Below are 21,196 nucleotides of genomic sequence, written 5' to 3' on the forward strand. Positions count from 1 at the left end.
GGGTATGAACCAACATTTACAACAATACAAGTATGATGTGCACTCACAGCCTGAGACGAGGCTCCACACACCGAACAAAGTAGTCAAAGTCATCATCTTCATCTTCCTCATCCCACTGCCTCCAGATGTGTTTATAGAAAAATCTACAGATAAAAGAGGATAGAAGAGTAAAGAGCAAAAGGTAGCAGAAGTAGGCAGTACGCTTCATCAAACAAATGTCTCACCTGAGGTGCTCAAGAGCGAGTGCAGTCTGATCAAAGGCCCCAGACTGATCGTAGACCACCTGGAGCTCCTGCAGAGGGACTTTGTGCTGAGTGGCCTCCAGCAGAGACTTCATAGCCTCCTCAGTGAGTTCACATCCTCTGGTGTCACATTGCAGAGGCAGCACCAGCCCCACACATGCCTTCAGATCCTTAAAGTCCATATCACACACCTGAAATCATGAGCAGCTCTTCAATCAGTCAAGGTCAGTTATTTGTCATTTTACAACACAGGGCTGCTCAATGAAATGTAAGTCGCAGCTCCCTCGATCAACACACACATATAATATATACACAAATATTTACATTAGTTATAAAATAAAATTAATACAGTAGTTACAGTATTTATGTACATAAATACATCTACAGGCAAAGAGATTTCTTTCAGGATAACAGCTTGTTTACAGGGAAAACACAAACATTCAGTGCTTAACAAATTTACTAGACCACCCGTCATAAAAACAAGAAAACATAAATATTTTAGAAATCTTTAAAAAACTTGTTTACAACTAAAAATATTATTGTTATTTATTTGGCAAATAGCAAACTGAAATGACTAAATAGTCCTTTTTCACACATAATAACCAAAAAACTTTGTATGGCCTCCTTTGGCCTTGATAACAGCTTGTATTCTTGCTGGCATTGTTTTTATGTACTTTTTGAGAGTCTCTTTTGTTACTGAGTTTCAAATAGTTTCTAGCTGTTCCCACAGACAGAAACTTTTGTGCGATCAATATTTGAATCTACTAAATCCCAAATTTGTTCAATAGGATTCAAATGCGGACTTTGACTTGGCCAGTCCATCAGTTCCAGTACTCTAGATTCCTTTTTCGTGGTCAAATAGTCTCTGCACGGCTTTGAAGTATGCTTGGGGTCATTGCCTTGTTGATATGTGAACCCACGCCCAATCAGATTCAGAAGGGATCCCATGGGTGGAACGGTGGCTTGGTGGTAACACTGTTGCCTCACAGCTAGAAGGTCCCTGGTTCGAATCTCGCTGTGGGTGCTGGGTGTGTCCTCACCTTTGGTGCCTGCTGCTTGAGGACAAATAAGGGGCCTTTCTGTGTGGAGTTTGCATGTTCTCCCCCACTAAAAACTAAAAACATGCGAGAAGATCACCACTTGACCAATGGTGACGAAAAGGACTGGCAGCCCACCGCTCCTGGTCTGCCATGGACCATGGATGGGTCAAATAGCGGGATGGAATTTCACATATGCATGGCGTGTACAGTTTCCTCGAATAAAGGAAATTCTTCTTCTATCCCATGATGCGCTAAGATGTTGTGGTAGACGGTCTTGTTCATGATACCGTTGATGTTCACTAATTTATCCACGCCATTTCCAAAAATGGAACCCCATCATAATGGAATCTCCACCGTGTTTCGCTGTGGGTGCAATGCGTCTGGCATCAAAACGTTCTCCAGCTTTTCTGTGGACATAAACACGACGATGCTGACAAAAGAGTTCAAACTTGTCATCAACAGTCCAGTGTTTGTGCTCCCTGGCAAATCTGAGGCATTTCTGGATGTTTGCAGGCCTCAATAATGGGTTCTTAGTAGCTATTCTTCCCTTTAAGTCTTGTTCCGTCAGTCGTCTGCTTATGGTCATTATGGAGACTTTCTCAGACTCTGATCTAGAAGCATTCATCTCTGCCTGAAGATCAGCAGTGGTCTTCCTTCTTGTCTCTAGTGCTAAAAATCTTGAGGTGTCTGACATCTGCTTCAGGTAACTTTCGTTTCCTGCCTCTTCCTTGGCACATTTTGTAAGTACCAGTCTCAGCAATTGACTCCAAAGCATACTTGACCACACTGTGAGAACACTTTGTCTTTCCCTTTTTGTCTCAGAGACCATCCAGCATCATGAAGTGCTTAAAGCAGACTCTTTCATTGTCAGTGAGCTGTCAACATTTAACCATTTTGAACAGGAATGAGGAATTTCAAACTAAATTCACCTTTATATACCCAAATTTGAGCCAACTCACTGGGCTTCTCTGAGAAGTCAGAAATTAATCAAGCATAACATTCAACCACCAAAACTAACTTTTCTGTTCAGGAATATAAGTAAATGACTATAATGTGACATATTAATCAAGAAATAATAATATGCTTTACTATTTTTTTGTGCTTTATTCTATTTTTTTTATTGGTAAATTTGAAAATTAATGGAAAACAATAATAATTGTATTTTAGCATTAAAAATATCATTTCAGTTAAAGAGCTTCTACATATTGGTGCATTAACCATTACAGACACATAAAAAATTATTTTGGTATTTACCAATGCTGTTAATCTATGGCAGCTGTGACATAAACCTTACTTTGGGTGGTCTAATAAATTTGTTAAGCACTGTACTGTAGGTCTGTCAGTAGCTTGTAGCACAAATGGTGCCCTAGTGTGCAAAAACAATAGCTTAGATCTGTTATCCAAAGGCACATTTCCCTGCTCTCCAGCTACATATCCATCACAATTTGGATAATTTCATAATAGGATTTTATAAACTTGTCCTCGTAGCAGACTCAGGTGCACAGTTGTCTGCACTTTTCTCAACATCTTCGCCTTGAAAAACTAGCTCCAAAGCCTTGACTGTCATAACATTTTTGTTTGTGATATCCTGATAAACGTGACTCTTGAATTCACATCAAAGATGGTGAATGGGAACTGATCCATATAGACAGAACCAGCAATGCACCAGGAGAGGAAAAAAGGAGGGACTACCCACGTCTTTTCCATCTTAACGAATTATCGAATGGAAATCGCTGGAAGTAAATAGTTGACATGGACAAACAGGAGTGTGCAGTTAGCATGGTTTTTCTAGTTTAACCAAAAAAAAAAACTGCATGTCTCTAGCTCAAACCATAGAGGACCATTAACTCTGAAGACAACATGATATTTGGAATTGAATACGATCCTGCGGCTCTCAGAGGGTTAATAAGTAGGGTCCCTTTAGACCAGACAGTTCCAAACTTAACCAGGGGCTTAACTATTAACCAAGAGCCACTGTAGTGAATTCCTGTTTTTACCACCACATCCAAAGAACTGCAGACAAATCACTTAGAGATAAAACAACAACAGCTCCACAGAGAAGCAATGCAGAGTCACTGTGTTGATCTCTGCACCCACTGTTGCGTAACTCTTTCTGGTACCACATACAGCAGCTGAGGAACTCATTTTAGATCCTGCATCCTCTCATCAACAACCATGTAAGGTAAATGGGTTGTGGGCTGGTGCAGCAAGAATAGCTTCAAGTTCTTCCAAATCCCCTTTCTGACCCAGGATTGAAATAAGTTCAAGTGGGGTCAGAATACAAGTATGTTTAAAATATAAAGGGAGATGTATGTGCACGAATGTTAGTTTTACCTCCACCAGAACATCAAAGATGTCAGTAGACCACAGAGCCAACCAATCACATGGCTCCACCACCTTCTCCAGGTAGTCTGCTGTGAAGGCCTTCACCTCAGAGGGCTTACAGTCTCCTACACACAAATACATACAAATATACATAGAAAGGCTAAGATAAGGAAAGTAATGGCTCAGAAGGATTATTCAAGGTTATTCTTTAAAGTGAACATTGACCAGAAGTACATGTTTTCTGCATGTCTGTAGTTACCGAGCATGTAGTCCTGGTATGCCTTGAACCTTTCATAGAATAGCAGGTGGCCGGTTTGGAAGGTGTCAGGGAGACTTGAATTCACTTCTCCATGACGCTCACATCTCTGCAGCTGCGTCCCCAGCTTTTCAGTGTTAAAGTGGTCGGTGCCACTGTCATCGTCGTCGTCATCATCATCATCATCATTATTATTATCACTCACATCTTCATCCTCCTCTTCATTCTGAAACAGAGCTTTTGGGGAAAAAAATAAGTACATAAAAGAGCTGTAGAACAATTTTGGTTTCTTCTCTCTCACCTTCTGCATCAGACATTCAAAAGTTGGACCTTTGTCTCATTCAAAGTGTTTAACGAATTGGAGTTTTATGCACTGCATTGAAACAGGTTGCACCCCACAAACTAGTTCTTACATACAGAGTTGTTACTAAATAATTACATCCACTAACTGCCAGGTCTAGCAAATTATCTGAAAGTAAATGCCATTCTCACCCTGTCTTATAGAGATTTAGACATGTAGCTTTTTAAAAATGCCAGTGAATAACTCAAGCTCAAGTCCAACAGTCTCCTGACGGTGGGAATGAGAAGCCTACAAGACAAACTGCAGTTTTCAAGAAAACATTTTCTGTCACCCATGGCGGACAGTCCAACCTGAAATTGCAGCTGATCAAGCCAACTGGAGCTGATCAAACCCATTTCAGACAATGTTTGTGATTCCACCACAGTGTATTTCAGAAGCATCCAAGACTCAGCTCTGTGGAGTGTACACACTTAGTTTATTTTTGAAGGAAACCATATCAGGCTACACAGACATAGGAACAGCAAAGAGAATCCAGTCAATTTTCAAAATAAAACACCCTGTGCAGACGATTGAGTAGCAACAATAAACACAAAACAGACAAAACTATTTAAATACGTAGCCTTGTTAACCCTAGCAGAAACACAAATATCAAAGAATCTGCAAAATCTATGCAAGTCAACGCAATGAGGCAGACAAATTCTGAAACAGTCCCAGTGAGTGGGTGGGTATGAAGCTGTGTGGAGGACAGAACAAACCCACACTGCAGCTGGAGCACAAAACAGCTGTGCCCAGTGGATTCTCCAGTTAAGCTGTTGTTGGCTAATGTATTGTGCTACTAATGCGTTTAGAATTATCATATGGTAGTTACATCCACTAAACGTGAAAGGATGCCAACCTTTTTGTTAAAGAGTATCTACACTGGAATTTCCAGACCTTAATTTCAAAGTAAGAGTTGAATCTGTTAGTCTGTTAATCTGTTCTTTTATTAGTAATATTAAGTGGAGTCTTAAACAAGGCTTATAACAACCAATGTGAGCAATGGCTAAAACAAAACATTTCATGTAATGTTACGGTCCATTTTACTTTAATAATGCAGCATTGCATTTGCAGGAACAATGCTAACCAAGTGAAAAAGTATTGTTAGCCAGTATCTAGCTGGTGTACTCACATACTGTTTTGGTTCCATTCATTGTTGTGACCCTTTCAACAGTCATTATTATCAAAGTCTTTCAACAATACCCAGCACACATGAAACCATTACTCCTAGCCACACTTAAATTAAAAACCAAGTCGGGAAGAATGCTGGTAAGAACATTATCTATAAACTTAATGACACCTACCACAATTACCAGCCAGCAGTGACTAATATTTACATTTGAAGGACAAGGCAACCTACATTATCTGGAATTTTGACCACTTAAGTTATAATGTTGTCTAGCCTGCATGTGCTGCTATCGACATGACTTTGGGGGGTGTTCCCAGCATTTCCACAACATAACTGAGTGCAGCCTGTCCATAATTTACTATTTGAACATCAATATGATCCTGAACATAAATTAGCCCTTTCAGATGGCAATGTTATCTGTTTCGGGGAGCTCTGATAGATAGTGTACTAGTTCATGCTCAGCTAAAGGAAAATAGGACAATGTTAAAATTATTTTCCAGGACAAGACAAGTGTTGCCAGGACATTTTACTTTTTCTATAATTTGTGCACGACTGGAAAATTGGTCCACTGTTTTCCAGGAGGCATCGGACTGCTACTGCCATCGGAGGCAGTGAGGACCCAGTAGATTAACTTGATGGAAATGTCCCCACAACAACTGGAAAACTCTGCCTGCTTTCAGGGCCAGTGCAAAGCAGGATTCATTTCAAAACTGAATCTCAAATATGGATTGATATCAACTTTATATTTCAAACCTGTAAGTTTTGCCATTTCTACGTTGTTGACAGTTTATTTTGCTGGTTAGCCCGTTGAATTTGGTGTTAGCACATTCCATGGCTAATGTGGCTTGTAGCATCTACTGTGGACAAACACGCAGGAGCAATGTTAGTGTATTTAATATTGAGAGACAATCAAGAGAAACTGTGTTGACATTAGGACTCATTTGAAGCCAATCAAATCACTAGAGTATTAGCTTTGATGTGGGGAACTCTGTTTTTGTGTCTGTTGCTGCCGTAAGTAGATGTAATTGATAGACATGCCCTGTGGTACACTGACTATTAAGCAGAGATCCCAAAGTATATTATTTAAGTTTAATAGTTTTATTTGGGCTGAAACCTACCGCTTGTCTAACTCTGAGAATTAATCACAATGAATTTACTAATTAACCTAGAATATGGGGCAGGATACCTCTTCCAAAACACATTTTCTTTCCTATTTGGAGCCAATAAAGATTTTTTTTTTTCGCTTTATTCCTTAGACCCATACACCTCTCTTGTCATCATATTGCTTTGGAAAGCAAGAAATATGGTCTCATATGAGCTGAAACACAAGATGCAATGAACATCACAATCTTATGATCTATCTTTACGATACGTAATTTAGGACGAACATGCCCCTCCCAATCATACCACTGAAAATGAGATTTCAATCAGTGAAGGTGAAAGCGCTGGCTTTTAATATTTGTTGCTTTTCCACCAGAGTAACTGAATAATGCACTCCATTACAGTTGATAGACTTCACGATAACGACCTCACCACCCTCGTCCGTTCTGAGTGAGCTCACCTTGACTCACAGGAGAGCTGCTGAGCAACTCTGCTTTCTACACAGTATGGTCCTGCTGACCTGGGACTTCTAAGTGACAACACAGACTTTGAAAAAAGGACTCAAATTTCAAAACTAATTTAAATTTTACTAGTTCTATTTAACTTTGTTTACTTTACTTACTAGCCGAGATAGGCTACGGCCCCCCCGGGACCCCGAAAGGGATAAGCGGCATAGAAAATGGATGGATGGATTCTTTACTTACTTAATATAAAATGGTGGGTTGCCATTTTGGTGTCACAAACACATGCATTGAATTGAACTGAATAAATTAGTTGTTATTTCATAGTGGAAGTGAAACCATTCGGTGGTGGTGGAGGATTAAATTCATACAGTTTTAGGTTATTTATAGGCATGTATTTCTATATGTGACTGCAAGGTGGCGATGTTCCTCAGTTCTGTTGACACTTTAATTTATCATTACTTATATGGAGTACGTTTACCTCCTTTAGCAAGGTAAATGTATTTTTTCCATGGCAACAAAGCTCACTCGTCCACATGAGCTTTCATGTGGACGAGTGAGAGAGGGAGTGTCAGAATATGGACAAAAGCATTGACATGACATAAAACTTTGATCATGAAGCCTAATGTCGCTCTGCAATCCTGTGGTTTATCAAGTGTGTAACTACAATGAAGACTGGAGCCTCTGTTAACAGCAACCAACATAATATATGCTTGTTAATATATGCTTGTCTTCTCTAATTCAAGTCAATCTGAATTGTCTCAGGACACTTTCCATATAGAGCAGGTACAGACTATACTCTTTATCTACAGAGACCCAACAATTCCCTCATGAGCAAGCACCTGGTGACAGTGGCGAGGAAACCTTCCTTTTAACAGGCAGATGGGCGGCCAGCTGCCCGCTCACCCAGAGCCAGAGACAGACAGACAGACAGACAGACAGACAGACAGACAGACAGACAGACAGACAGACAGGCAGGCAGGCAGGCAGGCAGGCAGGCAGGCAGGCAGGCAGAGAAAGAGAAAGTGAGACAGAGACAGGCAGAGAAAGAGAGATAGATAGACAGAGAAAGAGAGAGAGACAGACAGAAAGAGAGAAAGAGACAGAGAAAGAGAAAGAGAGACAAAGAAAGAGAGAGATGCAATCACAGTAACAGCACTGCCACCTAGTGCCCCCTTGTGGAGTCAACGCTGTCAGACAACGTAATGGACACTATCACAGACTACATGGTGGTCCACACATGTACGTGTCCGTTTCTGTCTGCCCCTCAGTCACAGATATGTAGACTACACAGAAGAAGGTTCGAATCACAGATTTGTTGCATGAATAACTACAGCCTTCAATTTCACCAGTTCTCAGATGAAACAGATCTGAAACAGAAGGTAATCCTGTTGACAGGTCAGCTCGCTCAAACACACACACACACACACACACACACACACACACACACACACACACACACACACACACACACACACACACACACACACACACACACACACACTAGGAAAGAGCATTTACTATTAGTTCAAACCTGGCCAGATTCCATTTAAAGTCAAATGTTAAGTGTCACTGTTGACTGTACAGCATCGTGCGAGCAGAAACTAGTGCCAGTGCCAACTACCATTTATCATTTGTTTGTGTGTTGTTAGGCACCGATTTATTTTTATTTTTTTATTTTTTTTGTCTTTCAGTGTTGTAGGGTGGATGATAAAACCCGAAGGAAATGCGTGTTGTCATTTATAACTTATGTAACTTTAGGTTTAGATTATTTCTAATTAGTACTGATAAGCGTTTGGTGCATCGACGCAGAGAAGATGCGAAAACATACAAAGTGTGACTACGTTTGTCACCTTAATGCAGAAAACCAAGTGTCTGACCCCCAAACTAACGTTACGTTAGAAGTCAGTTACATGTGGCAAGACTGACTTCACGACAGCCAAATTTTTTCAAGGCAAAAAAAAAAGAGAGAAAAAGACACGAACATGAAACAGACCTTGAGTTATACCGGGCAGATCATGTTCCACTTCAGAAAACGCGTTGTTCTTTTCCATGTCGAGTTCAACGTTGACGTAGGACTCAAAATCAACCACCACAATGTCTGTCATCTCGTTTACAGTTTCCCTCGTTCCAACAGACGGGGTTTCCTGGGCTTCCTGCTCCATGAAGACTAAAAACAACTACTGAATACGTCGCCAAGTTAATTTTAATGGCTAAAAAGCCACCAGCGCCACAAAGCTCTGTCAGTTTGACAAGCAAACTCAAACTTAACAGCGCACACCCAGTTACTTTCAAAATATTCCCGGTCTGAGGAGTCGAAGCCAATCGAAAACAATACAACTGCAGGATGTCCCGCCTCCTAACTGCCAAACTCCCGCGAGATTACTTTGCAAAAAGTAGCATGACGTAATCGGTTTACGACGTGTACGTCTGTTTACTTCCTGTCAACTGTAGAGTAACTTTACCTTCACCTTCAACATTAGTGATCAACTTGCGGTACTTTTTCATCCTTAAGTTAGTTACTTCATGTTTGCAGGGGAGACCGGCTGAGACACAGCAATAATGGGTTTTTCTTTGTTGATTGTGGAGGGAAGCAGGACTGCTCCCATGACGTACAATGCATCAACAGTAGTGAAAAGTAACCAGTCAAATGCTGTACTTATGTACAATATCAAGGTGCTTGTACTTTACTTGACTATTTCAACTTTCCGCTACTTTCTGCTTTTACTTACTACATTTCAGAGGCGAATATGGTATTTTTTACTGCACTACATTTAGTTACATTTCAGATCTATATTAATAAGACAAAATATAATCAACTATTACGACACACTCTTGCTAATAAGAAAAGATGATGACCAGGGTGAAATTCACAAGATACCCAGCAGTATGCAGAAGCTAACTAATGTATGTGTAACGCAGTTTTTTTTTTTTTAATTGTTAGTGTCCACCACACAATATATACATTACAATATATACAAACACCAGTGTATATACAAATATACAATATATACAAATGTACATATATACATAGACATTTAGGGTACCTGCAAAATTAATTAGACATGTTGAAGGATTCGCAAATGTCCAGAGTCTTCATTGCTCTTTTGTCTTTTACACTGTGTAAGGAGGTCATATAACTGCTGTATTGTTGGAGGTTTTTGACTCCACTTGCACTTGTGAATATAATACTTGCCATACAATATAAGTAAATTCAAGATGTAACTCTTTCGATGTTCAAAACAAACAAAACGAAACAGAACATCCTTTTCTCTCAGCCGAATATTGGAACCAGTCTGTACATTGTAGAACTGCTCTACTTTTGACCGAAATATTTGACAAACACATTCAAAAAATAAATGGCAGGTACTTTCTGTCTCATGGTTACAAAACGCACAGTTTCTCTCCACGACTCCAAATCTTACAACAACATGATTCGTTGGGTAAATTAAATGTAATATTTTAAAGGCTACTTCATTGATTTTATTTGTTACAAAAAATTTCTGATTGAACGTCCATACAGATTTCAATATTTTATATTCAATATTATATTCAATATTTTCAAATTTTGAATTCCAGATGGCTCCTCCTTGAACTGCCACCTTATCGTGGTGGAGGAGTTTGAGTACCCGAATGATCCTAGAGGCTATGTTGTCCGGGGCTTAATGCCCCTGGTAGGGTCTCCCAAGGCAAACAGGTTCTAGGTGACGGGTCAGACTAAGAGCAGTTCAAGAAGCCCCTATGAAAGAAATTAAAGCAAGGAAGCGTACGTCGCCCGGATTGGCGTCACCGGGGCCCCGCCCTGGAGCCAGGCCTGGGGTTGGGGCTCGCAGGCGAGCGCCTGGTGGCCGGGTCTTTGCCCACGGGACCCGGCCGGGCACAGCCCGAAGGAGCGACGTGGGCCCGCCTTCCCGTAGGCCCACCACCCGCAGGAAGGATCAGAAGGGGCCGGTGCTATGTGGAATGGGTAGCAGTCGTGGGCGGGGGCCCCGACGACCCAAACCCTGGACAACGACTCTGGCTATGGGGACATGGAATGTCACCTCACTGTGGGGGAAAGAGCCTGAGCTAGTGCGGGAGGTTGAGCGGTACCGGCTAGAGATAGTCGGGCTCACCTCCACGCACAGTCTGGGCTCGGGAACCCAACTCCTTGAGAGAGGCTGGACTCTCTTCTACTCTGGAGTTGCCCGCGGTGAGAGGCGGCGAGCTGGTGTGGGCTTGCTTATAGCCCCCCAGCTCAGCCGCCATGTGTTGGAGTTCTCCCCGCTGAGCGAGAGGGTCGCTTCCCTGCGCCTTCGGGTTGGGGATAGGTCTCTCACTATTGTTTCGGCCTACGGGCCGAACAGTAGCGTAGAGTACCCGGCCTTCTTGGAGTCCCTGGGAGGGGTACTGGAAAGTGCTCCAACCGGGGACTCCATTGTTCTGCTGGGAGACTTCAATGCTCACGTGGGCAGCGACAGTGACACCTGGAGGGGAGTGATTGGGAGGAACGGCCTCCCCGATCTGAACCCGAGTGGTGTTCTGTTATTGGATTTCTGTGCTAGTCACAGTTTGTCCATAACGAACACCATGTTCAAGCATAAGGGTGTCCATCAGTGCACGTGGCACCAGGACGCCCTAGGCCGGAGGTCAATGATCGACTTTGTAGTCGTATCATCTGACCTTCGGCGGTATGTCTTGGACACTCGGGTAAAGAGAGGGGCTGAGCTGTCAACTGATCACCACCTGGTGGTGAGTTGGATTCGCTGGCAGGGGAAGAAGCGGGACAGACTTGGCAGACCCAAACGTACCGTGAGGGTCTGTTGGGAACGTCTGGCGGAACCCGCTGTCAGGGAAGTTTTCAACTCCCACCTCCGGGAGAGCTTCAACCAGATCCCGAGGGAGGTTGGAGACATTGAGTCCGAATGGACCATGTTCTCCACTTCCATTGTTGATGCAGCCGTCCATAGCTGTGGCCGTAAAGTCGGCGGTGCCTGTCGTGGCGGCAACCCCCGAACCCGGTGGTGGACACCGGAAGTAAGGGATGCCGTCAAGCTGAAGAAGGAGTCCTATCGGGCCTGGTTGGCTCATAGGACTCCTGAGGCAGCTGATGGGTACCGGCGGACCAAGCGTGCGGCAGCTCGGGCGGTTGTAGAAGCAAAAACTCGGGTCTGGGAGGAGTTCGGGGAGGCCATGGAGGAGGACTACCGGTTGGCCTCGAGGAAATTCTGGCAAACCGTTCGGCGCCTCAGGAGGGGGAAGCAACTTTCTGTCAACACTGTTTACAGTGGAGGTGGGGAGCTGTTGACCTCGACTGGGGATATTGTCGGGCGGTGGAAGGAATACTTCGAGGATCTCCTCAATCCCTCTGTCATGTCTTCCGTAGAGGAAGCAGAGACTGGGGACTTGGAGGTCGATTCATTCATCACCGGGGCTGAAGTCACTGAGGCAGTTCGCAAGCTCCTCGGTGGCAAAGCGCCAGGGGTGGATGAGATCCGCCCTGAGTGCCTCAAGTCTCTGGATGTTGTAGGACTGTCTTGGTTGACACGCCTCTGCAGACGGGGACGGGGACAGTGCCCCTGGACTGGCAGACTGGGGTGGTGGTCCCTCTTTTTAAAAAGGGGGACCGGAGGGTGTGTTCCAACTATCGGGGGATCACACTCCTCAGCCTCCCTGGTAAAGTCTATTCCAGGGTACTGGAGAGGAGAATCCGGCCGATAGTCGAACCCCGGATTCAAGAGGATGCATGTTGGACTCCGGCAGGGCTGCCCTATGTCACCGGTTCTGTTCATCATTTTTATGGACAGGATTTCTAGGCGCAGCCAGGGACCGGAGGGGGTTCGGTTCGGGGGCCGGCAGATTTCGTCTCTGCTTTTCGCGGATGATGTTGTCTTGTTGGCTTCCTCGAGCCAGGACCTTCAGCATGCGCTGGGGCGGTTCGCAGCCGAGTGTGAAGCAGCTGGGATGAGAGTTAGCACCTCCAAGTCCGAGGCCATGGTTCTCGACCGGAAAAAGGTGGCTTGCTCCCTTCAGGTTGGAGGAGAGTTCCTGCCTCAAGTGGAGGAGTTTAAGTATCTTGGGATCCTGTTCACGAGTGAGGGAAGGATGGAACGTGAGATTGACAGGCGGATCGGTGCAGCGGCTGCAGTAATGCGGTCGCTGTATCGGTCTGTCGTGGTGAAGAAGGAGCTGAGCCGAAAGGCGAAGCTCTCAATTTACCGGTCAATCTACGTTCCTACCCTCACCTATGGTCATGAACTTTGGGTCATGACCGAAAGAACGAGGTCCCGGATACAAGCGGCTGAAATGAGTTTCCTCCGCAGGGTGGCGGAGCGCTCCCTTAGAGATAGGGTGAGGAGCTCTGTCACCCGGGAGGAGCTCAGAGTAGAGTCGCTGCTCCTCCGCATCGAGAGGAGTCAGCTGAGGTGGCTCGGGCATCTCTATCGGATGCCCCCTGGACGCCTCCCTAGGGAGGTGTTCCAGGCATGTCCCACCGGGGGGAGGCCCCGGGGAAGACCCAGGACACGCTGGGGTGACTACGTCACTCGGCTGGCCTGGGAACGCCTCGGGATCCCCCCGGAAGAGTTGGAGGAAGTGTCCGGGGAGAGGGAAGTCTGGGCGTCCCTGCTCAGACTGCTCCCCCCGCAACCCGGCCCCGGATAAGCGGAAGATAATGGATGGATGGATGGAATTCCAGATGGATTTTGACTGAGGGGTTGAGGTTTAGTGGTACAATTTTCTAATATGTTTATTGGTACATTTATTACTTATTAATTGTACTCCACCAACAAAGAGTTTTGATGAATATTGTGTGTTCTCCTCCCCTCCCCCTTGCAGAAGTGTCAGCAGTCCAGTAGGAATTGCGTCAAATACTATTGCATATTCTTTACGAGTGACAGGGATTTTATATTTCGTTAGGAATTCTGTATAGCTGTACAGGTGTCTGTTTCTATTTAATAATTGTGTGACAAATATAACGTTGTTTCCCACCAAGAAACAATGTTTTATTTTTATATTTGATGTCTTTATTGTTCCAGATTAAAGATCTGTGTGGAGAGAAACTGTGCTTGTATATCATTAACCATGACATTAAGGCTTGTTTATGGAAATTAGACAGATTGACAGGAATCTTATTCACATCAAAATTACAATGCAGCAAAAACTCAATACCACCTACCTTCCTAAATAACAGTTCTGGGATAATAAACCATAATTTGTCTTTTTCTTTTATATGTCGTTTAAACCAATTGATCTTAAAGACTGTGTTAGATGTGCCAAAGTCCAACACATTTAAACCTCCTTCAGAGTATGAATTACATAGTACATTCCATCCATCCATTATCTATACTGCCTTTCCCTTTTGGGGTTGTGGGGGGCTGGAGCCTATCCCAGCTACAATGGGCGAGAGGCGGGGTACACCCTGAACCGGTCGCCAGCCATTCAAGGACAAACAAACATTCACACTCACACTCACACCTACGGACAATTTAGAGTCATCAATTAACCTAATGAGCATGTTTTTGGTCTGTGAGAGGAAGCCGGAGTGCCCGGAGAGAACCCACGCATGCATGGGAAGAACATGCAAACTTCACACAGAAAGGCCCCGCCTGACCCGGGGATCGAACCGGCAACCTTCTTGCTGTGAGGCACGCGCACTACCTGCTGCACCACCGTGCAGCCCTACATAGTACATTCTTTTTTAAATAATGTGGTTTGTTTTTCCATATAAAGTCAAACATTTTCCTGTCAATCTGTCCAATAAATTCTTGCAGAACATCCATGACCAATGCTGGGCAAACTAGTCGTGAAAGACCTTCACTTTTAGCAAGTAAAACACGTCCATTCAGAGATAGATCTCTTAACAACCAAAAATCAAATTTCTTTTCCACTTTTTTTACTAGAGGATCCAGGTTCATATTAGCCCGTTCCTTTTGATTTTTACATATTTTGATACCCAGATATGAAACCACATCCTTAATAGGAATCCCACAGATTTCAAGTAGGTCATTAGGCTTCTCTTTTAAAGCAAACAGATCACACTTTCCAATATTTACAGTTAACCCTGATACCTCTGAAAACTTGTTCAGGCATTCGATGGCTTTTTTAACCTCCTTTCCATTTTTTAGAAAAATTGTGGTGTCATCTGCTAGTTGGCAACACTTAATTTCTTTTCTGTCTAATTTAATACCACTAAAGTTGCTTTGATTAATGTGCACTAACATGGTTTGCGTGACTAACAGAAATAAAAAGGGTGCAGCAGGACCTCCTTGTTTGATTCCTCTACATATATTAAAGCTCTGTGTTGTGCCTGTAGACAGTCTAACTGAACTTTTACAATCTTTATATAACAGCTGAATGGCAGATTTAATGTAGTTACCAAATCCAAATAGATCTAAGGTTTTGAAGAGAAAGCTGTGAGCTACTGTATCAAAAGCCTTATAATAATCCACAAAAAGAATGTAGCTGTCGTCTTCAAGCAGATCATTGTAATCAATCAGGTCTAAGATTAAACGAACATTGTTACTTATGTGCCGTCCTTTCATAAAACCTGACTGACACTCATCAATAATTGTATTGAGCAAGCTTTAAGTCTCTGCGCAAAGATCAATGAAAATAGTTTCGCATCATTATTAATTAAAGTTATAGGTCTCCAATTTTCAACCAATAATAAATCTTTGCCTGGTTTTGGTAATAAAGAAATAAGTCCTTGAGACATAGTAGGTGGTAGTTTACAACCCTCAAGAGCTTCTTCAAATACACATAACAGAAAGTCTGCGATGTCATCTTTGAACTCTTTGTAGAGTTCACTGGTCAATCCATCATTGCCAGGAGATTTATTATCTTTCAATTTGGATATACAAATTTTGATCTCAGCAGCAGTTACTTTTTCATCACATACTTTCTTGGAGTCTTCATCAATACATTTTACTACATACTTTATTGAGGAAAAAAATGCTTCATCAGTATTATGAAGCTTCTCAGCATAAAGCTCTTCATAGAAGTTCTTACAGTAACATAATTAGAGATTTCCTTCATATTTACAGAGGTCTGACCATTAATGTTAAGTTTATGAATGGAGGAGAGTTCAGCATTTCTCTTTTCCAAGTTAAAAAAGTATCTCGTATTCTTCTCTCCCTGCTCCATCCATCTCCTTCTGGATCTTATAAAAGCTCCTTTGGCCTTTTCTTCATATAACTGATCTAGTTCTAACTGAAGTTTAGTTAGATTTGTTTTATCTTCTTGAGACAGTTGATTCTTTTCATGTATAATGATTATCTCTTTAACTATACCATCTTCTTTAATACGTTTATTTTTTGCTATTTCCTTACCTCTCTGAATTGCCAATCTTCTAATTTTATATTTCATTAACTCCCACTGTCCACAATATGAGTTCAAGGTCTTACCTGTTATCCAACTTTCTTTAATAATTGATTTTGTAGTATCTAAAAATTGTTTATCCTTTAATAAGGTGCCACTGAATTTCCAGTAACCTGTATTAGGTCTTTTACCTTGTAGTATTTTATTTGAACTTACTGATAGGTAAATAAGTTTGTGATCTGTGAGCACAGAGGGCTCAATATATGTCTCTATAACTTGTTTTTCTAATTCTCTAGATATTAACCAAAAATCTATTCTGGACTGTTTACTCAGATCTTTAGTATTCCATGTAAAAAAAGACTTACCAGGATTTATATGCCTCCAAACATCAAAACAATTTAAATTAACACATATATTTTCAAATTCTGCATTTTTGTCCGCTCGTACAGAACGGTGTGGTATACAGTCTAGTGATGGGTTTTGGACTGAATTCCAGTCACCCCCTAAAATTAATTTGGCTTGAGGAAATGAAACCATAATTTGTGAAATATCCTCCTCATATTCTTGAATTAACGTTTTATTTTTTACACTATTATTTGTTCCATATATATTCCCCAGCACAAAGACATTGTCCATGAATTCAACAACTAAAATAACCCACCTTCCAAAAATATGTGTTTTACTTTTCAAAATCTTTCCTTTAAAGTTCCCTTTTAGAATAGCAACGCCCAACGATCTGTTACTACCATAGGACATCCAAATGTCATCTCCCAACTGGTTTTTCCAAAACTTATAATCTGACACTAAGGCGTGTGTCTCCTGCAGAAAATGAAAATCAGCTAAGCTTACTTTTTGCAAAACAAAAATATAGCTTTCCTTTTCAATACATCTCTGATACCCCTAACATTAATTGAACACAGTGACAGTGACACTCTCGTCTGTATGTAGGGTTTTCAACACCTATTAGTCATAACAAATTAATAGTCATAATACCTTCGGTTATTATTCTGGCGGGGGCTTCACTTTCCAAGTCTAACCTGTCAGGTAGTCCCCTTCTCAGGCCGCAGTTCCTTGCCGTCGATTATGGCTCTGACCCCAACGAAAAAGGCTTTCCTTCCCTCTTTCCGAGCTGCTTCAATTTGGGGCCACAACTTGTCACGGGTCTCCTTGTCCTTCGCCGTCAGGTCTTCCCCGAAGCGCAGTCTCTTTGAAGACAGGTACTCTGAACCTTTCCCTTTCTTCCATATGATGTCTCTTGCTGATCTTGTGACGAACCTGATGATTACTGGTCGAGTTTTGCCTTCCACCCGCCTTCCGATCCTCTGGCTGATGTTAACATGGGAGAGAGGGTCCCCGACCTCCGGTGCGATCGCCGAGCAGATCTCTGTCACCCGCCGTTTGACGTCCTCTCCCTCCTGCTCCGGTAGCCCGTACAGCCTCAGGTTCCGTCGTCTCTGGTACCGCTCAGCTTCGTGTAGTTTTTCCCCCAGCTCCGAGATTTTCTTCTCGTGTTCAGAGGTATGGCAAGCCGTTCCTGTCAGGAATACGCCACATTCTGTCGCGTTTCAACTGCATTACGGCGTAACAGGACAGGAACGGCTTGCCATACAGAGGAAGCCTTTTGGATCGTGGTAACATCTTTTTTCATATCTTGAACTTCATTGAACAGGAATTCGGCATTTTCTCTTAAGTCTTTGATCATTTCCGTGTTTTGTTTCATGAGCTGTGTAACGCAGTTACTTGATGTAGGGCAGTTGCCACTTTATGTCAGAGGGCGGCACTGTTGCGCTGTCTATGCTTTAGCTAATTTGGCGATACGTTCTGTTTGTCCCTTTAAGGGCACCGTAGCTTGGAATTTATCCGTGTATGACGCCATGTTTTCAAAGTTTATTTTCACTTGCTCCGCAAAGTGATGAGACCAGCAGCTACCGTGAGAGCAGACAGCAGAGATGAGGAATGTCACGGTGAAATAAAGTGCAGCCAAGGCCTTGAACCACAATCCCGAATCCTGCGTCCGGTGCCTCCTTCTCTCCGCACAGCACTCCACTACCAACACAAAACTAATCACAACGCAGAGTTCAGGGGATGTGCAGAGAGTCTGACAGCGGGCAAGCAGAGGCAGTGGGTTACATATGTATTAATATTATTATTAATATTAATATATTAAAACTCAACGATTATAATTTAATTATATACAATATTCTGAAATGGGCTCATCTGCATAATGAGTACTTTTACTTTTTGTGCTGTAAATATATTTACAATAAGATGGAGAATAAAATCTACTTGATGACAATAAAAATAAGATCAGACTATGGGTGAAAATGGAAGCATCATTGCCATTGTATTCCTTCCTCAGTCAGCAATTTGAGACTTATTGGGCAAGAATTCAAGACGTATTTTGCATGCATATACACACCACAGTCTTTCTAAGATTAAAAGGTGAATGATAACTTAACATAAAAAATTAAATCCTCTGAGTACTAGTAATAACTTTGCAAATAGCATAATTGACATTAAAACAGAAAATTAATGTAAAATAAGATGGAGAGTAAAACTATTTAGCGTATATAAAAATATTTAGTGAGCTGGCTCCCCTGATATCTGTAGGTAGTGTGTTCTAGAGCTTTGGGGCTTAATGGACAAAGGCTACATGCCTCATTTTCTTTCAGCTGTTGCTGGAAACCTCCAATAAACCAGCAACAGATGATCACAGTGTTCTTGAAAGCTAATGGTGAATAAGGGAGTTAGCAATGTTAAACGTTAAAACGTTCTCAATGTAATGTATGTTTTAACGCAGTTTAACACAGTCTGAAAGACCAACCAACTGTACAGAATGGTTGGTTAAGATATCATGGTCAATCGTATCAAACATTGCACTCAAGAACTCACTCAAGACAAGAACTGAGACCTTATTTTCATAAAAATTTAGTCTGAGGCCACTAATTTAGTCAGAGCAGTTTCAGTGCTGTGGTTTGTTCTAAATCTTGACTGAAATTACTCCAGAAAGTTTTTTTTTTTTTTAAAGAAAGGAGTGAATTTGCACTTAAACTATATTTTCCAGTGACAAATGGAAGGTTGGATGGCAGCCTATAGTTGAGTGCATTGTCATCTAGGTTTGGGTTCTTAGAAGGGGTTTTACAGCATCTTCCCAGATGCCACTTTGCAGAGACATATTTCTAATCTTCAGGACATGACTTGAAACACGGTCATGTCCTGAAGATTTGCTTTCAAAAATGCTGTAGGTACAGGGTGAAGGCATGAGGTGGACGAGTTACACTCAGTGACAGTCTTGCAGAGCTCAGCTCATGTAATACAGATGAATTTTCCCATAGTTACATCTGTTTGACAGGGTTTGCTGAGGTCACCTATATTTTCATCAGCAGCAGTGCTGGCTCTGATTGAGGTTATTTTGTTATTAAAAAAACAATGCTAGCCCTTCACAGTGTGATTCAGAGAACTGTGGACAGGCGGGAATAATATTATTGAGGTCCCAGCATGATCTTGGCAAATGAATCCTTTCTTGGCAGAAATATTGCTTTGTTATAGACAGACATGGCTTCTCTGTATATATTACAGTGAACTGTGAGCCCAGTTTTTCTCCATTTTCTTTCAGCTGCTCAACAGATTCTCTTAATCTCATTAACACTGCTATTGTTTAACTGTGGGAGATTCTGTCAGTCAACCACTTTTTAACCTTTACTATAGCAACTGTAAAGAAAAGGATTTGTGGGTACATCACTGCTGAGATGGCAGCAAAAACATTCAAACTCCACACAACAGGTAATGTTACAGTTACTTGAATTTCCTGGTGAGAGTATTCCACTGCTAGAAGAATATCTGTAGACCATGCCATTGACCGAGAGGTAAGACCAGGCTTTGAGTCAAGTCGAGCCTGATGCTGCTGGGGAGCTGCTGGGAGAGATAAAGAAAGATGAATCAGTGTTAAGGTTAAAACATTGAAGGACATAAATGCATTTCAAAATGTTTCATGAACATTTTCATGAGGTTGAGAGTACACACTTACAGTTAGGTCCATGCACATTTGGATGTTGTCATGATTTCTTATTTTATCTCTGTACTGTAGTACAGAATCTGAAATGAAATAATGACTATGGACATCAAGAACCGTAGTAATTATAGCCATTTAATATTAAACACATGAAATATTTGGTTGCACATTCTTTGATGACCAAATAATAAATACACTCATACTAAAGCTGAAAGTCTGCACTTTAAACTCCTAATCATTGTTTCATTTCAAACCCAATGTGCTGAAGAACAGAGCTAAAGTAACCAAAAATTGTGTATTGAAATACATATTGAGCTATCTGTTAAAAACAAAACAAAACAAAACAAAACAAAACAAAACAAAACAAAACAAAACAAAACAAAATAACTTACACCTACACTTCTCCTTCCTCCAATTTCAGGTTCAGACAATGTGGACACGAGGAATGTTCCTCACCATCAGGAATCAGCAGTTAATTCCTGGTAACATTTCAGCAGTTCCATCTGTGTGTGACCACCACAAGTCAACACCATGCAGATGGGTCTGGTGACAAGCAATCCCCCTGATAACAAAGTAAGACCACAGAAACAATCCATTCTGCATTTCGTGTCTCCATTGCTGTTGTGATCTCCTGTAAATTAAGTGGCAGGTTAGACCAGTGCTTTGAGTGACCACACTCTCAACCACACATCCCAGAAGAGCACACAGGGGAATCCTTGACTTGAGTCTGCAGGGCCACTTTATTAGGTACACCTGTATAATGTAATCAATACACCAGCTCAGCCATTAATTGTTCTTTTTGTTGCCTACGTATAATGTTCAGGGTTTCTTACACTGTTATAGAGGCATTAATTCAATGTTTCAACATTGAGGTCATAGTTGGTGGAGGTGTGGGCGCCAGGGGGCCGTGTCCTCCACCATGCCTTTGGTGCCTGCTGTTCGAGGAAAGGGGCCTTTCTGTGTGGAGTTTGCATGTTCTCCCCGAGTTCACCTCCA

The 21,196-nt window shown here is 42.1% G+C and overlaps 1 protein-coding gene across 1 annotated transcript in view; it reads right to left on the reverse strand.

Annotated features, from left to right (window-relative positions):
• The window catches only part of shcbp1 (SHC SH2-domain binding protein 1), a 19,791-nt gene extending 10,685 nt beyond the window's left edge, over positions 1 to 9,106 (reverse strand). The window contains exons 1-5 of the mRNA XM_070964069.1: positions 8,888 to 9,106; positions 3,867 to 4,100; positions 3,617 to 3,732; positions 225 to 433; positions 48 to 143 (exon numbers count right to left, since the gene is read on the reverse strand). Of these exons, the coding sequence (XP_070820170.1) occupies positions 48 to 143; positions 225 to 433; positions 3,617 to 3,732; positions 3,867 to 4,100; positions 8,888 to 9,056 (824 nt within the window). The 5' untranslated portion in view covers positions 9,057 to 9,106. The remainder of the gene's footprint in view (positions 1 to 47; positions 144 to 224; positions 434 to 3,616; positions 3,733 to 3,866; positions 4,101 to 8,887) is intronic.
• Between the last annotated feature and the right edge of the window lie 12,090 nt (positions 9,107 to 21,196).

This window comes from Chaetodon trifascialis, chromosome 1 (assembly GCF_039877785.1).
Source record: "Chaetodon trifascialis isolate fChaTrf1 chromosome 1, fChaTrf1.hap1, whole genome shotgun sequence".
Taxonomy (NCBI): Eukaryota; Metazoa; Chordata; class Actinopteri; order Chaetodontiformes; family Chaetodontidae; genus Chaetodon; species Chaetodon trifascialis.